General features: G+C 41.4%; 1 protein-coding gene across 1 annotated transcript in view; it reads left to right on the top strand.

Moving 5' to 3' along the window:
- The window catches only part of LOC134934547 (dual oxidase 1-like), a 435,381-nt gene that overhangs the window by 148,383 nt on the left and 262,998 nt on the right, over positions 1-24,000 (top strand). Inside the window, exons 5-9 of the mRNA XM_063929968.1 lie at positions 10,646-10,833; positions 12,791-12,992; positions 18,583-18,749; positions 19,859-19,919; positions 22,081-22,174. Coding sequence (XP_063786038.1) covers positions 10,646-10,833; positions 12,791-12,992; positions 18,583-18,749; positions 19,859-19,919; positions 22,081-22,174 — 712 coding nt within the window. The remainder of the gene's footprint in view (positions 1-10,645; positions 10,834-12,790; positions 12,993-18,582; positions 18,750-19,858; positions 19,920-22,080; positions 22,175-24,000) is intronic.

Genomic DNA, 24,000 nt, shown 5'->3' with positions numbered 1-24,000 from the left:
AGGCCCTGCTCGCAAGCTTACAATCTATAGGGAAATAGGCATGTGTACACAAGGAAAGGTGCTATCTATTGCATAGTTGTTCGCCAGATTCCAAAGGTTCTTGGAGGGTTGTATGATATGGTCATACAGCAATGATGAACCGGGTTTGAGAGGAAGGGAAAGTAAAGAATGAGAAGACATGTGAGGATGTATGTGGACTGTACAGAGTGGATGCAATTTGATAAGAAGGTTTATGAAAGTTATGTGGGCGGTTCTGGAATTTGATATGCTTGCCTAAAGAGGTGAGTTTTCAGGGAACGCTTGAAGGTTTGGAGACTAGAGGAGAGTCTTATTGTGCGTGGTAGGGCATTCCACAGAGTGGGTGCAGCCCGGTGAAAGTCCTGCAATCGTGAGTGGGAGCGAGTAATGAATGTGGATGAGAGACGCAGGTCTTGTGAAGAGCGAAGAGGTCGGGTTGGGAGATATTTTGAGATAAGCGAAGTGAGGTACGTTGGTGTAGTTTGGTTAATGGCCTTGTGTGTGAGTAAAAGTATTTTATATTGAATACGGTAGAGTACAGGTAACCAATGAAGGGACTGACAGAGTGGATCTGCAGACGATGAACGTCTAGCGAGGAAGATAAGCCTCGCCGCTCCATTCAGAATGGATTGTAGTGGTGAGAGTCTCGTTTTGGGAAGACCAGTTAGGAGACTATTGCAATAATCAATGCGGGAGATAATGAGAGCGTGGATTAGAGTTTTAGCAGTGTCTTGTGTAAGGTATGGTCGTATTTTGGATATGTTTTTTAGATGCATGTAACATGATCTTGAGACAGATTGAATGTGGGGAACAAAGGACAGATCAGAGTCAAGGATGACACCTAGGCAGCGAGCTTGTGGGGTAGGGTAGATAGTCGAGTTTTCAACAGTGATAGAGATATTAGGTTGGTAGCTACTATTGGCCAGTGGAAATATAATTAACTCTGTCTTTGAAATATTCAGTTTGAGGTGGCGAGATGTCATCCAGGATGAAATGGCAGAAAGGCATTCAGTGACACGGTCCAGTACAGAGAGGGACAAGTCAGGGGAGGATAGGTAGATATGAGTATCATCTGCTTACAGATGATACTGAAAACCAAAAGAGCTGATTAGTTTACCAAGAGATGAGGTATAGATAGAGATAAGCAGAGGACCCAAGACTGAGCCTTGCGGTACTGCAACTGAAAGAGGTAGCAAAGAGGAGGTAGATTCAGAGAAGTGAACACTGAAGGAGCGATTAGATAGATAGGATAGGAACCAAGAAAGGGCTGTGTCTTTAAGACCTAGGGATTCTAGTGTCTGTATGAGAAGAGAGTGGTATACAGTGTCAAATGCAGCAGATAGATCTAGAAGAATAAGTAGTGAGTAGTGGCCTTTAGACTTCGTAGTGACCAAATCATTAACCACTTTAGTCAGTGCTGTCTCTGTAGAATGTTGGGAACGGAAGCCTGACTGAAGTGGGTCCAACAAAGTGTATGCGCTAAGAAAGTGTGTGAGTCGATTGTAGGCAAGTCTCTCAAGTAGCTTAGAGAGACAAGGAAGCTGAGAGATAGGGCAGTAGTTTGAGAGAGCATTAGGGTCAGAATTTTGTTTTTTTTTAAATGGGAGTAATCACTGCATGCTTGAAGAGTGAAGGAAAAATACCAGTAGAGAGAGAGATTACAGATGTTAATTAAGGTAGGGATGAGCACCAGAGACAAAGCTTTACTTATTTGTGAAGGTAAAGGATCAAGAGGAGAGGTAGTAGAGAAGCAGGATGAGAAGAGTGATGATACTTCATTTTCATTTGTGGGATCAAATGAAGAAAGAGTGCCAGAGGGTTCAGGTAAAGAACGGAGCAGGTCACTGGCTGCCGAAGAGCATACCATTTCATCTCTGATCTTATCAATTTTCTCCTTGAAGTAGGAAGCAAGAGCCTGTGCCTTGATGGAGGCTGGTAGGGTAGGTGAGGGAGGATTCAGAAGTGATTTAAATGTATTAAAGAGTCGTTTGGGGTTAGAGGCTTGAGCAGAGATAAGAGTTTGGAAATATGTTTGTTTGGCAGTGTCCAGGGCATTTCTATAAGAATGGTAGACAGTGTTATATGTGAGGAAGTCACTTGAAATACGAGATTTACGCTACTGACTTTCAAGTTTTCGTATGAGTTTTTGTAGTTATCTTGTTAATTTGGAGTGCCATGGTTGACATCTAGGCCTACGTGGAGTGTGATGGGTAGCTGGAGCCACTTCATCAAGGGCTAGTTCTAGAGTCTCATTCAGGTGTGATATAGCCATCTCAGGAGAGGTGAATGCAGAAATAGGTGAAAGCAGTTGTTGGAGTGAAGTGGACAGTTCTTGAAGATTAATTGCGTTAATATTTCTGCGGGTTTGAGGAAGATTGGAGGACTTCAGCAACACAGGGTTTGAATTAATAGAGGAGAGCATGCAGGTGATAAGGTTGTGATCTGAGAGGGGGAAAGGAGTGTTAGTGAGTTCAGAGACTGAGCATAGTCTGGTGAATACTAGATCAAGGCAGTGGCCCTCCTGATGAGTAGAGGAGTCAGTCCATTGGGAGAGGCCAAGAGAGGAGGTTAGAGAGAGTAGTTTGGAGGCGTGAGCAGCAGATTTTGGACAATCAATAGCAATATTGAAATCACCCATGATAATGGTGGAGATGTCAGAGGATAGGAAGTGAGGGAGCCAGGAAGAAAAATCTTCCAAAAATTGTTTAGGATGCCCAGGTGGGCGGTAGATAGCTGAAACACGCAGAGAGAAAGGAGAGTAAACCCTAATGGAATGTACTTCAAATGATGTAAATGTGAGTGATGGAACCTGTGGTAGAACAGTGTATGCAAAAGATTGGGAAAGGAAAAGTCCAACTCCTCCTCCTTTATGGTTACCGGGCCTGGATGTGTGTGTAAAGTGTAGACCCCCATGTGCTTTCTGCAAACTGTGAACTTGTTTTTGTATTAGAATATGAAAAGTGGGAATGACACAGCTTAATCTGATATATGTTTCATTTCAATTAATATCTAATGAAGCTCAATTATACCCCGTTCACATTGCCATTGCCGGGCCATACACGGGGGTTGAAAACGGATCCTTTCTGGGTGTGACCTGGCATTGGTCCTGAGCAATGTGAATGGGGTAGCTTCCCAACCCGGCAATATGCCTGGCCGGGTTGCTATCCGGCGGCAGGGCCAGAGGCAGTATCGGGGTGGAGGCGAAGGCGGCACTGGAGATATGCCCTATGCTGTAAATGGGTGACTGGTCGAATCGACCCGGATAACCCGTTCACACTGCGCCTGACCTGGTAATAACACAGGAATAACCCTTCTTTATTCCTGGGTTGAATTACTGGGTCAGATGGCTCGGGAATTCAGCAGTGACCTGTTCACACTGCACAGCGATCCATGTCGACCCAGCAAAATACTGGGTTGATATCGGGTTTTTGGTGCAGTGTGAATCGGGTATTACTTGGCTTTGTTCCAGTTTGTACTTTTCCCTAACTCCACAAGGAAGCTTTGGGAACAAAGGTAGAGACAAATCCTGAAAACTTGATGCAACTCAGAATGTGTCCTTGTAAAAAAGAAAAGAAAGGTGCACCGCTGAAACAATACAAATCTTCTTTACTAATCTAGTTGGAAATAACACTATTTTGCAACAATCAAGTTAAAGTATACAAGTTTTACTAACACACTGCAGTAATCACAGAAAATCAATGGTACAAATAACAACATTAGTTTGCTTGCAATTATTAATGAAAGTTAGAAAAAAACATAAATAAATAAATGGTGAAAACTGAGAAAGAAAAATACTGATGACGAGATCACCACAAGACAGATGTCTTGAAAGTTCAATTTTGAGTAAAATTCCTTATAAATGTTCATATACCCTGAAGATAGAGGTGGGGGGGGGGTCTTTAAATGTTACTCAATATAGATGTGTGGCGTACCCTTAATCTATAGATAAGCAGTTTTGGTGATGGTGAGTCAAGTAGCACTGTAGTAGATGGTGGAGGAAAAGGTGGGCAGGGTTTAAAGTGGGGGGTAACGAGGTGGAACTGAGTTCTACCACCTGTAATGGTAGGGGGAACTAGTTCCACCACCTCCATTGCCGTGCACAGTAATTCCAACAGAAAAGCAAGCCCCATTACCTACGTCAATACATGATGCAGGCGACGCTTGTGTTACTGATGAGCTACAGCCACCTCCCCCTTCCTCAGGACCTGGTGGCTCCATTGTCCTCCTCTATCTACAGCCCACACCTACTCACACACACTGTGTCTGTTGGACAGCATTCATCCCTCCTCAGGTCCTATCATCTTCCTTTTCTGGCATGGCATATGTGATGTCATAATCTCACCGCAGCTGAAGTGAAGAGCCATACAGAGGAGAAGGCTCTGTGCATCTTGAAGACAAGATGAGAGGGGGCTCAAGGGACAAGAGAGGTGGGGAAGCTGCAGGAGGGATACAGGCAGTGAGCTGCTGGAGTGACAGATGAAGAGATGTGTATAAAGGGCACTACTGTGGGCATGATATGTATATTTATAAGTGGAACTATTGTGATTATAAAGTATGGAAGTAGGGTATTAATTTATAGTTTGTAGGGGGGTGCCAAAAACATTAGCACTGGCTCCACTTAATGTGAGGGGGGAGGGGTAGGTGGTCGGGTAAATTAGTTCCACCACCTCTCTGGGACCACTTTAAGCACTGAAGGTGCGGAACGGGTTATGGAAGAGGTAAGTGGCAACTCTGGACTAAACGTCACTTATGGGGTTAACAGACCAGGTGGCACCATTTGACAGGGGTCCAGTGGTATCCATTTTCCTTGAGTGCCGTCAAGCCTGGGGTGGGGATGTTGCTGGCCCTGTTCTTAATAAACCAAACCCAGGCACCCCCTCCACTATGGAGCCTCACCTGAGGCTTGCTCTTGCCGCCATCTATTCTAACCCTCCTGTGGACCTACTGGGAGTGTTTTCATGTGTGAGGCACAGGTGGAGGTAAACCGGGGCTCTGGACTGATCATGTGGTAATGGTGCTGGCAATTAAGAGGTACGTCTATGTACAGACAAACCTTGGTGCTCGCAAACCACTGATCATAGCCTGGGCAGAGTATGTTGCTGGTGTTGGTCCCAAAGAACCATTAGCCAGACATCCTCTATACTACCGAGACTCACCTGCGCTTGCTTGTAATGGAGGCCCGGGCTGTAACTCCTTTCGGTCTGTGGAATCCTCTCTTGCTGTGTGTTGCCCGCTTGCGGTGAAATGCACTTACAAGTTGGCGTCTCATATGACCGCTCTTGTCTAGTTAGGAAAAAGCATGTATAATACATGTAGGTAAATAAGTAAATAAATAAATCAATAAAGAGAAAATAATAATAACAATTATAGTAAGACAATATAGGAATAAAATAAAATAATTATAAATAGATAAAATGTATTTTTTTTTAATAAAAATAAAGGAGTAAAAATTAACATAGTGTCATACAATTTATCAAAATAATGTTGATATGTATTTTGTACTAATCATATGTTAGTGTTAAAATCTAGTGCGACATATGAACAAACTTTATGGGTCATGAACAAAGGATATGTCTATAGAAAGCATATCTAGCTATTTCTTGCAGATGATGGACACTACTTCATTATCTCTATTGAGTCCATGAGGTGTAAATATTTTCTATTCAAACATCCATCTAAGTTCTGTTTTGTTGATCCTATGGATAAAATCACCTCCTCTCCAGCTGGGGGTTACTTCTTGTATACCTAAAAAGTTAAGCTGCTTGGATCGCTATTCTGAAAGCCCTTAAAGTGTTTTGACAAGTTATGTTCTTCCATTCCTCTTTTGATATTTCTTACATTATGTTTGCTGATGTGTGTGCTTAAAAATCTCGTGGTCCCATATACAGTACTATTTGTGAGAAGTGCATTCCAAAAGACAGATGACACCTTTACTATTGCATGTCATTCTGCTCTTTATTTGATAATTTTCTGTATTCATAGACGTAAAGCTGATGGTCGGTCTGGTACTATGTGTCCTTGCATTGATACATCCTAAACATGTGCCACAGTGATAGAAACCCTTTTTGGGAGGATATGCTGTGATAGTTGTTTGTTTCAATTGTTTCAATGGAATATGAGTATGCCCTAGTTTCTTTTTGAGATTGGGGACCTTCCTGAACATACAATAAGTCTGGGTTGCACAGTTAAATGTTCAGTTATCAAGTCATCTTCCATTAATAGTGGTCAGTGTTTTTTCTATAAACAAACTGTATTGAAGTCACATGGGACAGTGATGGGAACAAGATTTGACACAAGTTATGCCAACTTGTTTATTATTTGGTGTGATCACCATTTTGGGGCAAATCTTATACTCTAGACAAGGTATATAGATGATGTCATCTTCATCTGGCAAGGAGAAGACAGCAAATTAACGGATTACATTTGAACACTTCTGAACAGCAATAACAATCATCTCATATTCACTGCCAATTACAGTAACAATAAAGTTGAATTCCTGGATCTTAGTATATTTATAGAACAAAACACAATTCAAACAAAAACTTTTCAGAAAGCAGTGGATGTCAACAGCTTCATCCTGTGAACAAGTTAACACTACCCTAACTGGCGAAATACGGTACCCAAGGGTCAGTTTACAAGGTTTAGAAGAAACTGCTCTAAATTAGAAGATTACAAGATTTCCAATTTCTGGAAAAAATTATGAGGATAGTGTAGTACAACAAGCCTTCAGGGAAGTAGAACTGAACATATAATGGATCTACTGAGATACAGGGACACAAAGACTAAGAATCAGAAAGATGGCATACTATTCATCACAGCTTATTTGAAACAAGCAATAGAGCTATGATTCATCCTGAAAAAAAACACTGGCCACTATTAATGGACTATGACTTAACTGAACATTTACCTGTGCAACGCAGACATATTCAGGAATGCCTTCGATCTCAAAAATACACTATTGCATGATCATATTCCACCGAAACAATTGAAACAAACAACTATCACAGCATATGCTCCCAAAAAGGGTTTCTATTACTGCGGCACATGTTTAGGATGTATCAATGCAAGGACACACAGTACCAGACAAACCATCACCATCACATCTAGGAATACAAATAAGAACTATGAAATAAAGGGCAGAATGACATGCAACAGCAAAGGTGTCATCTAACTTTGGAATGCGCTTGTCACAAACAGTACGTTGGAAGGGCCATGAGACCTTTTAAAACATGCAGAAGCAAACATATAAGAACTATCAAAAGAGGAATAGATGAACATAACTTGTCAAAACACATTAGGGACTTTCACAATAGCAATCCAAGCATTTAGGTGTGCAAGAAATAACCCCCAGCTGGAGATGAGGTGATTTTGTCCATAGGATGAACAAAGCAGAACTTCCATGGATGTATGATTTGAAAACATTTACACCTCATGGACTCAGTGTAAATAAGGAAGTAATGTCCATCATCTGCAAGAATTAACTATATATGCTTTCTATGGACATGTCGCACTAGATTTTAACACTAACATACCTGTATAATTAGTACCAAATACATATCAACATAAACTGCATGACATTATTTGAACTTTGACTCTTTTATTCTTATTCATTTTTATTTTATTTTATTTTTTGTTTACTTTATTTATATTTATTTTATTTTCATTTATTCTGATATTGTCTTACTCTCACTATTATTATTTTATTTTATCGATATATTTATTTATTTATCTACAGTATTATACAGGCTTTTTCCTAATTCTAACTCACATTATCATACCATGATGGGCTGGCACATGCAGACAGGTGGGAGGGACATCGACCAACCAATAATAATCAGTCCATTCCTAGTAACCAGTACAAGCAGAGCAATCATGCTTAACAAATTAAGACATGATACAGTGGTATATATGTGAACCTAAACAAGCTCTGATTATAGACACTATTCCCAGAAGAAAGCCATAGGTGGCTGAAATTCGTTGGCCTACAGCACTACAGCTATTTCAGTTAAATGGTATATGCAGCATATTGGACCAATCAGTGTTAAGAACCAGCACTGAACTAGACGAGAGTGGTCACATGACACGCCAACCCGTAAGTTTGTTTTACCGCAAGCGAACAACACACAGCGAGAGAGGATTCCACAGACTGAAAGTGCAGGTGAGTCTCGGTCGTGTAGAGGATGTCTGGCTAATGGTTCTATGGGATCAACACCAGCAACATACTCTCCCCAGGCTATGATCGGTGTTCTTTGGTTTGGAAGCACCAAGGGTTGTCTGCAGACAGGCGTAGCTCTTAATTCCTGATACCACTTCCACATGGTCAGTCTGGAATCCCTGCTTACCTCCACCTGAGCCCCACATGTGACAACACTACCAGTAGATCCACAGGAGGATTAGAATGGATGGCGGCAAGAGCAAACCTCAGGTTGTACCTGGGTTTGGGAACCCACATACCAGATGACCCCTGTCAAACAGTGCCATCTGGTCTGTTATCCCCACAAGTGAAAATCAGTCCAGAGGCACCACTTACCTCTGCAATAACCCGTTCCCCACCTTGTCCTCCACCATCTACTACAGTGCTACTTGACTAGCTATCACCAAAGCTGCATATCTGTAGATTAGCAGGATGCCACACATTAGCAGTGACATTTAAAGACCCCCAATCCATCTTCGGTGTATATGAACATTTATAAGGAACTTTACTCAAAACTGAACTTCCAAGACTTTAGCCTTGTGCTGATACTTGAAGTTAGGTTGGGAGTTGGTTGGGCACTTCACTTGCTGCCTCTTCACCTCACTGTTAGACCTATCCTAAAGAGGTCCAAAAATTATAGAAGTAGGAGAAGTGTGAGTGAAGAACATAGTGCTACCAAGTTTTTTTTATATAAAAGAATAGGTGACCAAGGCCCAAAAATGACCTGTTTAAATGACTGAGTTTTTGGTTCTTGGTCCAAGTTTGTTCATCCTCCTTTCTTCGATTTAGTAAGATGCTCATATATAAATGCAAAATATAATGCAAAGAGGTAATGTACAGTGATTCCCAATACTGTGAGTCCTTTCTATATGTGATGGTTGGTGGTCACAAGGTCTCTTTTTCTCTTATTGGCCACAACAATGAGTGAGTTTCATAAGTATCTCATTTGTGCATTATGCGGTAGAATAATGCCTTTACCAGTTCCTTAATATTGGTGGCATACCTAACTTACACAATAAGGTATAATGAAGCCATCAAGGTATCTTTAGTTATTTAATAAGGTGGCATACCTAACTCACATAATCAAAATGTATAGACAAGCCCTTCCTGGTATCTTTAGCCCTAGTTTGGTTTCCCGTGCTGGTCAATGGATTGACCTTGGTGTGTCTCTGGAGTAGTGGCGCAGATTTGGACGTTATCTCCCATAGTAGTGAAGGGTGCATACCGTTACTCATGATATAGGCTATTTGGTTCCTCACATCATGGTTTATTTGGTCCAGTGGATGACTTGGACCAGTATGTCATAAAAGAACTAATGTATTACATACAACACTAGTCACAAACAATGTAAAAATAAATATTTTTACAATATTGTACATAGGAAACATGCAGCATAATAAAAGTTGGCCATACCTTCCTCGAAGGCTGTAGCATCAAGTCCTCCTGACCAATACCTCCCACAGCTGATGTGTTTTGAGTTGGGGCAACTCTTTTTCAAGGCATGAGGGATTGTGTGACTTGTCTCATATTTATAGTGCAACGGATTAATTCTAAAATGGAGGCAATTCTGGTTCCAGTTACCTGACAGGAAGTTGAGCTCCGGAGACAAACCTGCTTTGGAGTCTTGTATAGTTCTTCCTATGTAAAACTGTACATTTATGTTGTTTATACATTTTTTCATCTTGAAATTTTTTTTCTTATCTTTAGAAACACCCCTACTACAACTTCCAGTGGAAACAATTACTTTCGGAATTCGGGGTTTTTCTGAAGATAATAATTTTTTTTAAAAAGAAGACATAGGAAGAACTATACCATCCACTCTATTACAAGACTCCAAAGCAGGTTTGCTTTGGTCACCACCTATTCTTTCATCTAATAGAACTCGGTAGTGCCATCTTCTTCTCTCACACTTTTCCATGTGCTGATACTTGTCTCATCATCAGTATTTTTCATTCTCGGTTTTCACCATATTTTCATTTATTTATTTTCTTATTTTCATTAATAATTGCAAGCAAGCTAATATTGTTATTTGTACCATTGATTTTTTGTGATTATTACATTGTGTTAGTAAAACTTGTATACTTTATCTAGATTATGGCAACATAGTATAATTTCCAACTAGATTAGTAGTCACGATTTGTATCAAACACGCATATTGTTTCAGTAGCTCAGCACAGAGCACCTTCGTACAGTTCTCATCCTAGTAGATTTGGGTCACCTACTAGCATGGCAGCTCACTTTTACCCTATTTTATACTCACAGAAGACCAGTGCGCAGGTTAAAAACCAACAAACATATTTTCATTCGAACAGCTATACAACTATTCCGCTACATTTCCCAAACTGATTTGATCTTTAAAAAAAAAATGTGTATATATATATATATATATATATATATATATAATTGATCAATTATTAAGATTTTGTCTTACAGGGTATCATGCAATGGCTGAGATTTTTGACATAGAGGAACTGGGATGTCCAATTGAGTATTTAAATATTGAAGTACCAGCTGGAGATGAGATCTTTGATCCAGACAGCACTGGTAAATCAGTTCTTCCATACAGGAGAAGTAAATGGTATAAACATAGTGGAAGCAGCCCAAATAATCCCCGGAACCAGGTAAAATGAACACACCAGACTCCAGAGTGATACTTAGAAAGGGAACATTTGGCTGTGTTTTCATATCAAGTTTTTTTAAAATGATGATTTTTCAACAAATATTGAAAAATGCTAATTAAAAAATAAAGCATTGACTGTTGTGTAGACTTCAACATTGTTGATTCATTTTGCACTTTAAGCTGCAAACAGAGCATTCAGTCTGAATACTATTTCAGATGCATTTCATTAAAACCTAATGTCCTTTGGGACTGATTTGGGAATAAAGTAAGAAAGAGCAAGTAAATGCGCACCTGATTAAAACTAGAGATGTGCGGGCTTAGTACTTAGAAAACCAAGCCCATCTGAACCTCAGGGATCTGAGGAAATATGAGCCCTGACTTGGGTTTTCCCATGAGGCTTGTTTTCCAAAATGAACCAAAACATCATCCCTGCATCGGATCTCGCAGGTTTTCGATTTAAGATAAGTCCCTGCAGTGGTGATTCAGGTGCCATTTCATAGCACACTCCGGGGAGTTGTGTGCTGCTGACGGTCTATACTAACCTATCTGTCCATCCACTCCAGTGCCCTAGCTGACCTGTCTGTCCAGTGTCCATCCACTCCAGTGCTAAGGAACAGCAGCCAAGTACTAGTGCCATGGCTCATGCCAGTCATGATAGTGCTACAAAAACTAGTAAAGGTGGTCCAGGGGGCAAACAGTTTACGAAAGGTACCTAAAATGTAAATATTTCAAACTGTTAAAAAAGGGGTAGCGGTGTCACATTAAAAAATGTCAAATCAGTGCCCAAAAAACAAGAACACTAAGGCTGAAGAACAAACTGTGTGTTCACAAATCCCTGAGGACAGTCTAGGACATTTCTCAGACTGAACTCATAGAGAAGCCTCCTTTGAGTCCTTCCATCATTAGGCATGAACAGTACAAGTAATAATGATGATGGATGATGACATAATTGAAATTGAGGATGCTAGGATGGAAGTGAAACAGGATGAGGGGGATACTTGTGTACTATCTGATGCTTCTGAGGATGATGAGGATAACCAGTGACATCAGTTCTTGCCCATGATAAAAAAAGAAAGCCATTGTGATGCCTAGACATAAGACCAAAAAGCCACCTCTTTGGTGGGGGATTATGTTTACCCAAATTCTGCCAATGTTTGTGGAGGCATCTGCTCCATTTGTAAGGTTAAATTTAGTTGAATTACTGTAGGGACATTTACCATCTAGGAACCTCCTCCACATTACAGTACGTCAATTGAGAGTTCATGAAATTTATTTTAGAAAATTATAATAATTTGTTGCTTTTAACACCCTCATCATCAATGTGGTAGTCCAAGCAATACAAACACTTCAGCCACAAAAGAGGCAGTCCCTGTTGCTGAAGTGTTTGGTTTGTTCAACTGTACATGTACTATTTAAAATACAACATAAGTATGGGTGGGACAGCCATAGGACCATTCCACCTTACACTGCTTTTCTTTTAATTATGGCTGTTAGCAGGCATTGGGTATGTGTGACCAGTGGTCAGGAGACCACTGATCACAATGCCGACACCTGGACCCGGAAGTTCAATGGCAGCGGAGTCGGTGGCTTGCTGTAACTCCCCACAGGTTCTATTCCCACTCTATGGGTGTCATGGACATCCACAAGTGGGAATAGACCCTGTTGGTCGGTATGCCGATCGGCAGGATAGTCAGATGCTGGGATCCCGGCATCAGTATTTAGACCGCCGGTCACTTAAACGTATCCTGTTAGCAGCATTAAGCCCATCACTAACAAAACTCTTGGCAGGCCATTGGTAATTTGTTTTGTGGGGGCCCAAATAAACCAAGCACTTCAGACTCAAAAGTGGCAGTCCCTGTCGCTGAAGTGTTTTGGTTGGTTAAACTCTCAGTTTGGTAAAATAATTTTAAGAAAAGTATTACACACTACTATCTGTAATGGGCCTTTGTGTTTTTCAGATAAACTCTGCAACAGCATGGATTGATGGCAGTTACATATACGGGCACTGCCACTCCTGGTGTGATGCTTTGAGAAGTTTCTCTGGTGGGAAACTAGAATCTGGTTTGGATCCATTATTTCCAAAGGAAGCAGATGATAGTGTTAATATGTGGAGACCAGTGCACCCTTCTCAAGAGAATAAAAGATCTGGGGGATTTTATGGTAAGGTCATGTTCACTTAAGATCTGTAAGGTTGCAATCACATAGCATATACTGTAGTTAAATTTTATTTTTATGTTTAACTAGAAATACATTTTGAATGTATTTGCAAATAATTGGTATATTGACACACCTTCATTGCAGGCTTAAAACAAGGCATGTCTGACCAGAATGTTATAATATTGGTCAATGTGCTGGAGGATCTTTTACTTATTCCATTAAAAGTCTAGGGTTACAATGACATTGCAAATGAGTCCTTTATCCAACTCAGTAACCCCAAAGGGCATATTACAAAAGTGATCTGCACGCTTTCACTTCAACACCATATTTCTTATTCAACCCCACCACTTCTAGGAATGTAGAGCAGTAATAAAATGTGAGTGCCATGACACAAGATGGAGATGGTATTGTGCCCAGCAATGACTAAAAATAAATTAACATATAAAAGTTTGTTGCAGCCAGAGCTATGTTTGCCAGCATCACCTCCCCACTACATGTCACTGCCCTCTTACAGGTTGCTCTGATAAATTGTGCCATTATATTATAAGCTGCAATAACCTTCTGCTGCTTTGTACTACTATACATTGCACTGTGTTGGCATGGGGAACTGGAAACTGTAGGGGAAGATGTGTAAGATTAAGATGCTGCATAATGTGCAGCCTACTCCATAGACATGGTGCATGTGCTATGGGGGTAATTCGGAGTTGATTGCAGCAGCAAATTTGATAGCAGTTGGGCAAAACCATGTGCAATGCAGGTGGGGCAGATATAACTTTTGCAGGCAGAGTTAGATTTGTGTGGGTTAATTTGTTTCTGTGCAGGGTAAATAATGGCTGCTTTATTTTTACACTGCAATTTAGATTAGGTTTGAACACATCCCACCCAAATCTAGTCTCTCTGCACATGTTGTATTTGCCCCACCTGCAGTGCACATGGGTGGTCATTCCGAGTTGTTCGCTCGCTAGCTACTTTTAGCAGAAATGCAAACGCAAAGTTGCCACCCTCTGGGAGTGTATCTTAGCATAGCAGAATTGCTAACGAAAGAGTAGCAATTCTGCTATTAAGTATTTCCTTGCAGTTTCTGTGTAGCTCCAGACCTACTCCTAGATTGCGATCACCTCAGTCCGTTTAGTTCCTGGTTTGACGTCACAAACACGCCCAGCATCCAGCCAGCCACTCCCCCGTTTCTCCAGCCACTCCTGCGTTTTCTGCTGGCATGCCTGCGTTTTTTAGCACACTCCTGGAAAACGCTCAGTTACCACCCAGAAACACCCACTTCCTGTCAATCATTCTCCGATCAACAGAGCGACTGAAAAGCTTTGTTCGCCCGTGAGTAAAATAGCATAGTTTTGTGTAAAATTGCTTAGCGCGTGCGCCCTGTGGTGCATACGCATGCGCAGAACTGCCAGATTTTAGCCTATTAGCAATTCTGCTAAAAATAGCAGCGAGCGAACAACTCGGAATGACCACCCTGGTTTTGCTCAACTGCTAACAAATTTTCTGCTGCGATCAACTGTGAGTTAGGCCCTATGTTCCAAGTGACAACTGTGGCACTGACCAAGAGGTAAGTATTGTGAATGGGTGAAGGGTGTGCTGCACAAATTATAGATATGCCCATTCTCGCAGTCTGACTTACTCAAGGATGATTGAGTATTTTTTTACACTGGTATTTCCTGTACTGTTTCACACAATGCACTGTTTATGGGGCTGTGGTGTTACACAAAAGTGACAGTCCATGTCACTGAAGTGCTTGTTTTGCCAAACCATGCATGTTCTTTTTAATATCCCACATAAGGGTGGGTGGGAGGGCCCATGGACAATTTTATCTTGCACCACTTTTCTTTTCTGTCACTGCTGTGTGGCAAGGTTTCATAGATGTGCTATAAACTTCTGTGTGTCTGTGCCGCTGCTCTGTTGCTCAGTAACCAGCCAGCTCGCTCCAGCCTTTGGCCTAAACTGGATGAAAACAATATTGTAAGCCGTGAGGTGGTCAAAATTGACAGGAAATGACTGGGAATTAATGTTATTGAGGTTAATAATACTCTAGGAACAAAAAATGCCTAAATTATTAGATTTGAGCTTTTTTGTCAATTTTTTTCAAGGAAAATACAAACCAAAACCAAATCCAGTCACAGCAGTTTGCCAAAACCAAAACCAAAACCAGGTGATGAATCATAACCCAAACTAAAGCCAGCAAAAATGGTCCAATGCACATCTCTAGTTTACTCACTTTTATAATTTACTTATCTCATTAATACGACTAAACCAAGCATTTTTTTTAGGTCAAAGCATGAAACCTTTATTTTATTGAAAACAATGGTAGTAAAAGGTAGGAGGTTGGACTTTCACCTCCTTAGAGCTTATGCAGGCTAATTTAGAGAATTTTGAGGGAGTATGCAACCTCATTTGTGCTGAATTGACAAAGCAGCAGTACAGTGCACATTAGGTGTGATCAGAGCCGGCCCGAGCATATTTTTTTGGTAAGCAAATATAGATTTTGGCTCTCTTTGATAGGATAATCTTTATAAAGGAACAGTAAAAAGGGGGTGTGGTCTCACAAGGAAGCTACGTGGTCAGAGACAATAGTACCCACAATTCAAATGTCTACCGCTTGCAGATTTGGCCAAATACAGTCTGATCTTCACTATAAGGCCATAGAGAGTGAGGCCCTAAAGGGCCCTATATACTACTGTGACATGTCAGACCCTCATGTCGCAGGCGATCACCCTTGAACCGCCCGGCAGCCTCCCGGGCAGCAGGATCGCATAAGATACATCGTATGCGGTCCTATTGCTTATGATGTATCTTATGTGATCCCAGCCATGCCTGCAGGGTCCGACATATCACTAGTGCAGCACAGTCAATCTAGGGGATCCGATCCGATGTTCACGGGACCGCGCATCGGATCGGATGTAAAACACGTCCAATATGCCCGATTTCATCCGATATATTAGCCTGAATGGCCGAAATCGGATGAAATCGGGCATTATCGTTCTAGTGTATGGGGCCCTTAAGTACAGATCTGATAATTTGATTATTAGGCCCAATAGAGATAATAAGCCAAGGCATGATAAACATATCACTGACATAACAAAAATACTACGAGTGCAACTGTTTACGTTCTTCACAAAACATAGGTTGCTGACAGTTATATTAAAAACACAATGCCAACATAAGCACAAACTGAATATACTGTACATATAAAGCAAGAATTCATCATAGAACAGTTCTCTCCCCTAACCTCACAGCGCAGCACCTCTCTCCCCTCACAGTGCAGCACCTCTCTCCTCTCACCTCACAGCCCAGTACCTCTCTCCCCTCACCTCACAGCGCAGCACCTTTCTCCTCTCACCTCACAGCGCAGCACCTCTCAGCCCTCACCTCATAGCGCAGCACCACTCTCCTCTCACCTCACAGCGCAGCATCTTTCTTTCCTCACCTCACAGCGCAGCATCAATCTCCCCTCACCTCATAGTGCAGCAGCTCTCTTCTCACCTCATAGCGCAGCACCTCTCTCCTCTCACCTTATAGCGCAGCACCTCACACCCTCACCTCATAGCACAGCACCTCTGTCCCCTCACCGCATAGCGCAGCACCTCTCTCCCCTCACCTCATAGCGCAGCACCTCTCTTCCCTCACCTCATAGCGCGGCACCTCTCTTCCCTCACCTCATAGCGCAGCATCTCTCTTCCCTCACATCACAGCACAGTAGCTCTCCTTTCTCACCTCATAGGACCTCTCTCCCCTCACCTCACCTCTCTCACCTCACAGCACAGAAGCTCTCTCCCCTCACCTCACAGCACAGTAGCTATCCCCTCACCTCACAGCACAGTAGCTCTCTTCCCTCACCTCGTAGCACCTCTCTCCCCTCACCGCACAGCACATTAGCTCTCTTCCCTGAAGTCACCAATAGATCAAGCAGGATAAAAGTTGATACGCCTTAGCGTTTCACTCAGCTGTTCTATATTGGCATACCTAATCACAAATTCATATATTCAATGTTAAGTGCTCACACATCTATTAATGGCTGTATTCCTTCATAGTTAAACCAAGAGTAATCTTAAATTCTGTGTGCCGGCTTCGGGCAGCATATATGTAAAAAGGCAGCCTGTGCTGGAATGAATCACAGCAGTTCCCCGCACTTCCTGGAAAGAATCACAGCACTGCCCTCCCCCGCCTGCCTCTCAGTTACCCCCCATCCATGTCTGAGAAGCCGGCCACACTTGTCTGTGCAATGTGCATGGCGGCTACAGGCTGCTCTGATACAACAGGCACAGCGCTCACCTCATAGCCAGTCACAGCCACTCGAGTCCTGAGTCCAGCTGCCGAATCCAGGTGTCCGAGCTCTGCAGGGAAGTCATGGGGGAGGAGACTGGGCACAGAGGAATAGACTGAGCAACATTACAGCCATGGAGAAGCAATGGGAGGAGACACTAGAGGGGGGTGGAGACTGGTCATGGCTCGGAGAGGAGACTCAGTTGGGAGCAGTAGTCCATGGGAATAGGAGGTGGGATACCTGCATCTGATTGGCTGCGGCAGGAACCACATTTGAAAGTCTGCTGGCGCTGTGTGTCTCCGTGACTACCCGACACCCTCCTAACTGTGGCGCCTTACTCAGCCGCGTAGTCGGCGTATGGGGCGGGCCAGGACTGGGTGTGATTTATTGATATGCTGTACTGTGTTCATAAAGGGCAGGAGGGTGGCACATAAACAGTGGTATAGAGGGGCAAATAATATAAGCCTGTAAATACAAGGTATATAATCAGTTGCTATCACCTGTGGCAGAGTACATTGCAGACTGGGTGGCAGCATAACATTCCACCCCGCCTCTTGCATTACTGTTGGTTAGTGATAATGACACATCATTTAATATGTAAATTAAAAGGGGGCAGTAAAGTGAGTGTTTAATGGTGTTCAATTTCTCATTTTATATAGTTATAATATAAACTAACAATCTGTGGAAAATCTCATAGAATAGGAATAGACCCATTGTGCTTCAAGAAGGTTGTTTCTGGCTTACCTCAGTCTAAGTATGTGACTGGTCCTCAACCAAGACTCTATTAAGGGAGCTGAGGGCCTTTGCGGCAAAACATCCCCAAGTTGTGGCTCTCAAGTTTTATTACAAGGTGGCAGCTTACACAAGAAGGATCAGAAATCAAAGGTATAAGATAGGGTTGCAGACAGACTACAGGCTAGGGCAGTCAAAAAATATCCACTGTCAGGAAATGTATCTGAAGGTCAAGGCTACAAGTAGATAGAATTAATTAGTGTGTAATAACAGTGTTGGTATTTTATCAGTTCTCCCAGGATCTCATGAAAATGCATCATACTAACTATACCATGTTTTTTCATTTGGATCAGGGACTTGTATGTTTCTTGATTTTTGATAGAAAATTACTGTGTAAATAAACTTAAATAAAGAAGAACATATTATTTAGAATCCACAACTGATGTAATTAGTAATATCAGTATAATACACGTGTTTGAGCACATACAATTTAAAAATCTTCCCTATAACAAATTAATACATAGACCCAATTCCTGTCAGAATGCAAAATCTAGTATTCTAAGAAATAAACTATTTGTATTTTAGGATTGGGTCATTCTAGGGCCAATGAAAACCCATTTCTTCAAGCGGAGAGTATTGTTTGGTTTCGATACCATAACTACCTAGCCGATAAATTTGCTAGAACACATCCACAATGGTCAGATGAAGACTTGTTTCACCATGCTAGGAAATGGGTAATTGCCACATTCCAGGTAAAAACAATTTTACATTGTAAAGTATTGTTAAGTCAGTAGCAAGTAACAGCAGCTCACTACTAAATGGGCCTATTAGAGTTCATATGAAGGTTGGGTGGTTTGTCCATTCTCCAAAGTTTGCACTTGCCAGCAATCATATGGGAATAACAAGCTAAGGGCTTCAAAACAGCAACATTTGTTACTTTATGCTAACACAATTATCCATATGACTTCATGAAAGTGGTTGTACCACCCGCTTGTAGCGACATTGGCATAAATCAAGACTGGCAAAATATTCTGCAGGCCTGACTCAGAATCAGCTCCATAATGAGTTTAACAGAGTGATAGTTAGCTTGCTACTTAAATTAACATAGTCTAGATAAAATATTATTATTTTATTAATTGTATTTTAGAATAACTGCATTCCGTCCATTACCATCAGAAAAAAAGTTTCTGTAGAGTAAATTGTATAAGTATGTGCCTGTATTTGATAAAATAACAAATACATATATTATATATTACAAATTGTCTATTTGGGATGCAGTCAATTTACCTCCAATCAAAATCCCCACGGTCAAAATCCCGATAGCAATTGACCGACGGTCAAAATCTTGACAAGGTCAAAATCCCAACATGGACAAAATACAGACATTTAAAATACCGACAAGGTCAAAATACCGACATGTAAAATGCCAACAGGTCAAAATGCCGACATGAGTTTTTCATGATTTTTTAACTGAAACCGACTTGTTCATACTTTACCATCCCAGTGGACCTGGAGGGGGAATATAATAGTGTGCCCGAAGCTTGGTGAGCGCAGCGAGCAATGCGAGGGGATGCGGTACACTTATATGGTGTCCATGTCAACCTATGTCGAGATACACACAAAAAACCCAATGAAAAATGCATGTCGATATTTTGACCTGTCGGCATTTTACATGTCGGTATTTTGACCTTGTCTGTATTTTAAATGTTGGTATTTTGTCCATGTCGGGATTTTGACCGTTGGTCAATTGCTGTCGGGATTTCGACCATCGGGATTTTGATTGGAGGCATTTCATACCGATCCCGTTTATGTCTACTATTACTGTCATTTAACAATTATCTTTTTCTTCTTCTTTCTTTAGAATATTGTAATGTATGAATGGTTACCTATATTTTTCCAAAAACAAGTACCCCCCTTTGAGGGTAAGTCTTCAGTGTTGGAGATGAATTATGAAACAAATTAATTTAAAACTCGGATATAACTATTTTTGCAGTGTGTAAAGGGTGATAAAATTGATGTCATTACATTTGTATGTGCATACACGTCACATCTAATGTGCGCAGTGGGACCTAGCTTCCACCACAGTGATAGTACAGACAGATATAATGGGAAAGGACATGGTGGGGAGTGGGGAAGGGTTAAAGTGGGGGCAGCTGTGATGACCTGGCAGATGCAGGGTCCATTTGCTAGTAATACAGTACATATTAACAAGGTGGAGATACTGTACATATACTATAACAGTCAATTAATTAGGGACTAGTTAACTTGTTCAGCAAGTAAGTGTGAACACATGTAGCACTCACAGGAGCCCCAGACTCCCCGATCATTGTTCGCATTCCTTAGGTGTCCTGTGGAGGTGGAACCAAGAAGGCTGCAGGATGGAGTGCCATTGTGGTTATTTTCACACCATAGTAATGGCACTATGGGCCACGCACAGCTAATTGAATTGACCCTATGGAGAATTCCTGAAGAAGATATAAGCATTTACAGAAAGTATCTAGGAATCAGTAACACAAGAGATGTATACCATACAGTATGAAATGAATGAAAACTACCTGAAACAGAAGAAGACCCAACATATATTGTCAGGAGCTGCAGCAGAACCTTGTTCTGCTATTGATGCTGTTCACAGTAGATGAGATGCAATGTGAAACACACAGTGCACCAGCCACTTTAACGTATCAATAGGACCAGTCCTTTGTCAGCTCAGAGGTGGCAGACAGTGGTCCATCCTAGTAAGAAAAGAAAAGCACACCCTTTGCGCTTACACTCTAGAAGATTGTGTTATCAAAGGAGTGACATCTGCATCAACAAGCTCCAACAAAGAAGGTCCCTAACAGATATTCCCGCAAGTGCCACTCAATGACAGATGGCATATACACCAAGTCCATGGCTGGAATCATTGGGTCTATCACCACCTTTATGATCTGAAAGACAGTGGATACAGTAACTAAGCAGTGAGACAATTACAGTTTCATATTGCTGCTGTTTTGTGTCAGCTACGATCTGGATTATACCAGTGTTCTTACACAGGTGGAGAAGCATTCATTTGGTTTCCTGCTATTGCTGCTATGTACAGTACATCTAATTGTCATTAACAATATTTGGATGCACTAAATCAGCATAATATCATGTTGCTGTCAATAAATGATAGCTTGGTATGGGACAACGTTATATGTTAAAAAAAGAGAGACTTGCATTATTCTGCTGCCACCTTGGGCATGATTCATCACATACAATCCACACACAATGTTCACATAGTTGAGCGATTTTTTGTTACTGTGCGTGTGGAAACAAATTGTAAAACTCCTCTAACACATGTGTTACACAGCATGAACCCACAAAGGTGCTGTGGCAATCAGACCAAATGGTATCAGAAGTGTTGTGGAAAAGTGATGGGCTTTCCAGGGCAGTTACTGGGAGAGGGCTAGGGAAGAACACAAAAATCGCCCATTCAGTGGGCATGTTGTGGGAGTGTTGTGGGAGTGTCAATGCATTCGGGGACAGACTGGTGCAAGTTTTGAATGGTGCGACCGATGGTGGCATATAAGGATGCACCATCACTATTACAGCATGTACAGGCGCTGAAAGTGGCCATCTCAAGCCTAGCACATTCAGCTGCACAGATGTATACAAGGGAAGGAGTTTGCAGCAGCATTTGCATAAACTTGCAGACAGCCAACCACCAATAGAGGCAGCTGCCATGGTGCAGCGATGGTGCAGCCTGGGTGACGGCACAGTGATTATGCAGTCTGGGTGATGGCCCAGTGATGGTGCAGCCTGGGTGATGCACAGCAATGGCCCTGGGTGATGGCACAGCTCACACACTCCTAATTATGGCACAGGTAATATAAGGGAAGACGGTTGGACTTTAATGTGAAAGGTGCATCTCACAGTGAGTTTTTCAGTTTGCATTCATGTAGTGGCATGCATTCCTGGATGCAAAGCATTTTGTATTGCACATCAAGTATCTTTTATAAATTACCTCAATTGCCTGCAATAATCTTTTCCTTGATTCACTTTGTTCCCTTAACCCCCAAATATAAATATATTTTTATTTACCTACTTATGTCTTGTTCCTAGGCTATAATCAGCATGTGGACTCAAGTCTTACCAATGAATTTCAAGTTGTTCTACAATTTATATCATCTTTAGTGCCATCAGGTATTTATACCAGGTAACTAATAATAATATTGCTAATAGTGAACAAAATAATTATACACAGGTTATAGGCAGGACCATATTAACAATGGGGCAGATGGGACTACAGCACCAGGCCTCCAAATAAAAATAGGCCCATCATCAACACAGTGTGAGGATTATCGTACACTAAGCTGGCAACACAATTGCCCATAAATCATAATATTCAAATTGTACAAACCACATGGCACTAGCCACATCCACACAGCACTGACCCAGACCCTCCAACATGACCCGCCCCACTAGGTACAAAATGCTCTGTTTCTGGACTTCCCTCTTAATTTATGATTTCCATCACATATGTTGAACTAGTTAAATGATAAGAAAGCTGTTTCTTCACAGGTGATGGCAATAATAAATAAAGAGGGAAGTCCAGAAAAACAGCATTTTGTACCTAGTGGGGCAGGTCATGTTGGAGGGTATGTTGACCACAGCTCCTTTGGTTCTTACTATAGGCCCTTGATTGTTTCCATTCAAGGGCCTTTGTGGCCCTTAATCTGGCTTTGGTTATAGTCCATTATTTTGAGGGGGAAAAAAGTATAGAGCAAAAAGTATATTGTGCATAATTTAAATGCTTTATGGACATGTGAATATTGATAAAAAGTAAACTTAGGCTGATAATGGAAGGTGCTCACAATATATTATATGAAAACTAATTATTTGTTATAAAAGTCCTTGGCTGGTATGACTGTTTTTGTTTTGAATATGTGACTATTTACAGGTGTCAATATAAAGTTCTCTCCTATGGTACTTCCATCCACTTTGAAGATTCCCAAATCTGTAAAACAGCCCAACACTATATAGGCAAAACAGCCCAGCACTAAATAGGCAAAACAGCCCAGCACTATAAGGGCAGATTTAACAACTAGCGATATTCTTGTTATCACTTATTATGAATGGTAAATGATGCTCCGACCAATCACCTCCTGTCATTTTTCAAATACATGACAGTTATGGGCTAATTGGCTGGAGCATCATTTATCATTCGTTACAAGTGATAACAAGAATATCACTCATTGTTAAATCTGTCCTACAGTGTGGTAAGTTTTTTTTTTAAATAAGTAATAAAATCAAGTACGTGACAAACAACATAAGTCAGAAACAATTCACCCAACTTCCAAGGAAGGAAAAGTACACTCTCTGTAACTCCACCCTGTAATCAGCAGGAGCTCCCCCGTGGCAGAAGTTCTGCCTGGAATGGGAGTGTCCTTAAAATGTGGATGCATTTAGTTCTAGACAAAACGTCCTCATGGATCCCTGAGGAATGACTATAATATCATATACTTGTATTTTCTGTGCTAGTATCTACTATTAATAGGATTATCCACCAATGTCTTTCTGTTCTTTTAATACATTTAGATTAAGCATTTAAAAATGTTTATTAGTAAATAATATTTTTCTGCTAATATTAATTGTCTGTACATAAAATACAGTAAATGTTGGATGATGACAGACTTAGCAAGGTATACCTCTGATCTTGTTGTAAGGGGTTGGTAGCGGTCACCATACCAACGCCGGGATTCCAGCACTGAGATGTCCGGCACGGGATGGGGGGGGGGGGGGGGGTGCAGCGAAGAGGGCTTGCTGTGCTTACCACGCTGCGTGCTCGGTACCCACGAGAATAGTCCCTGTTAGTCGGGATTGTAAGAGGGCAGGATATAGGTGCCGGTATTGTGACAGCCAGTCACGTAACTACATCATGTGTAAGGTATACACAGTTTATTTATCATTCACCATATTGTTTTTTATTACCAGACAATGGACATTAACAATTCAATTATTTAAATCTAAAATAATTTGTAT

This window comes from Pseudophryne corroboree, chromosome 6, assembly GCF_028390025.1.
Source record: "Pseudophryne corroboree isolate aPseCor3 chromosome 6, aPseCor3.hap2, whole genome shotgun sequence".
Taxonomy (NCBI): Eukaryota; Metazoa; Chordata; class Amphibia; order Anura; family Myobatrachidae; genus Pseudophryne; species Pseudophryne corroboree.
This window is presented reverse-complemented; position numbering and strand designations above follow the sequence as displayed.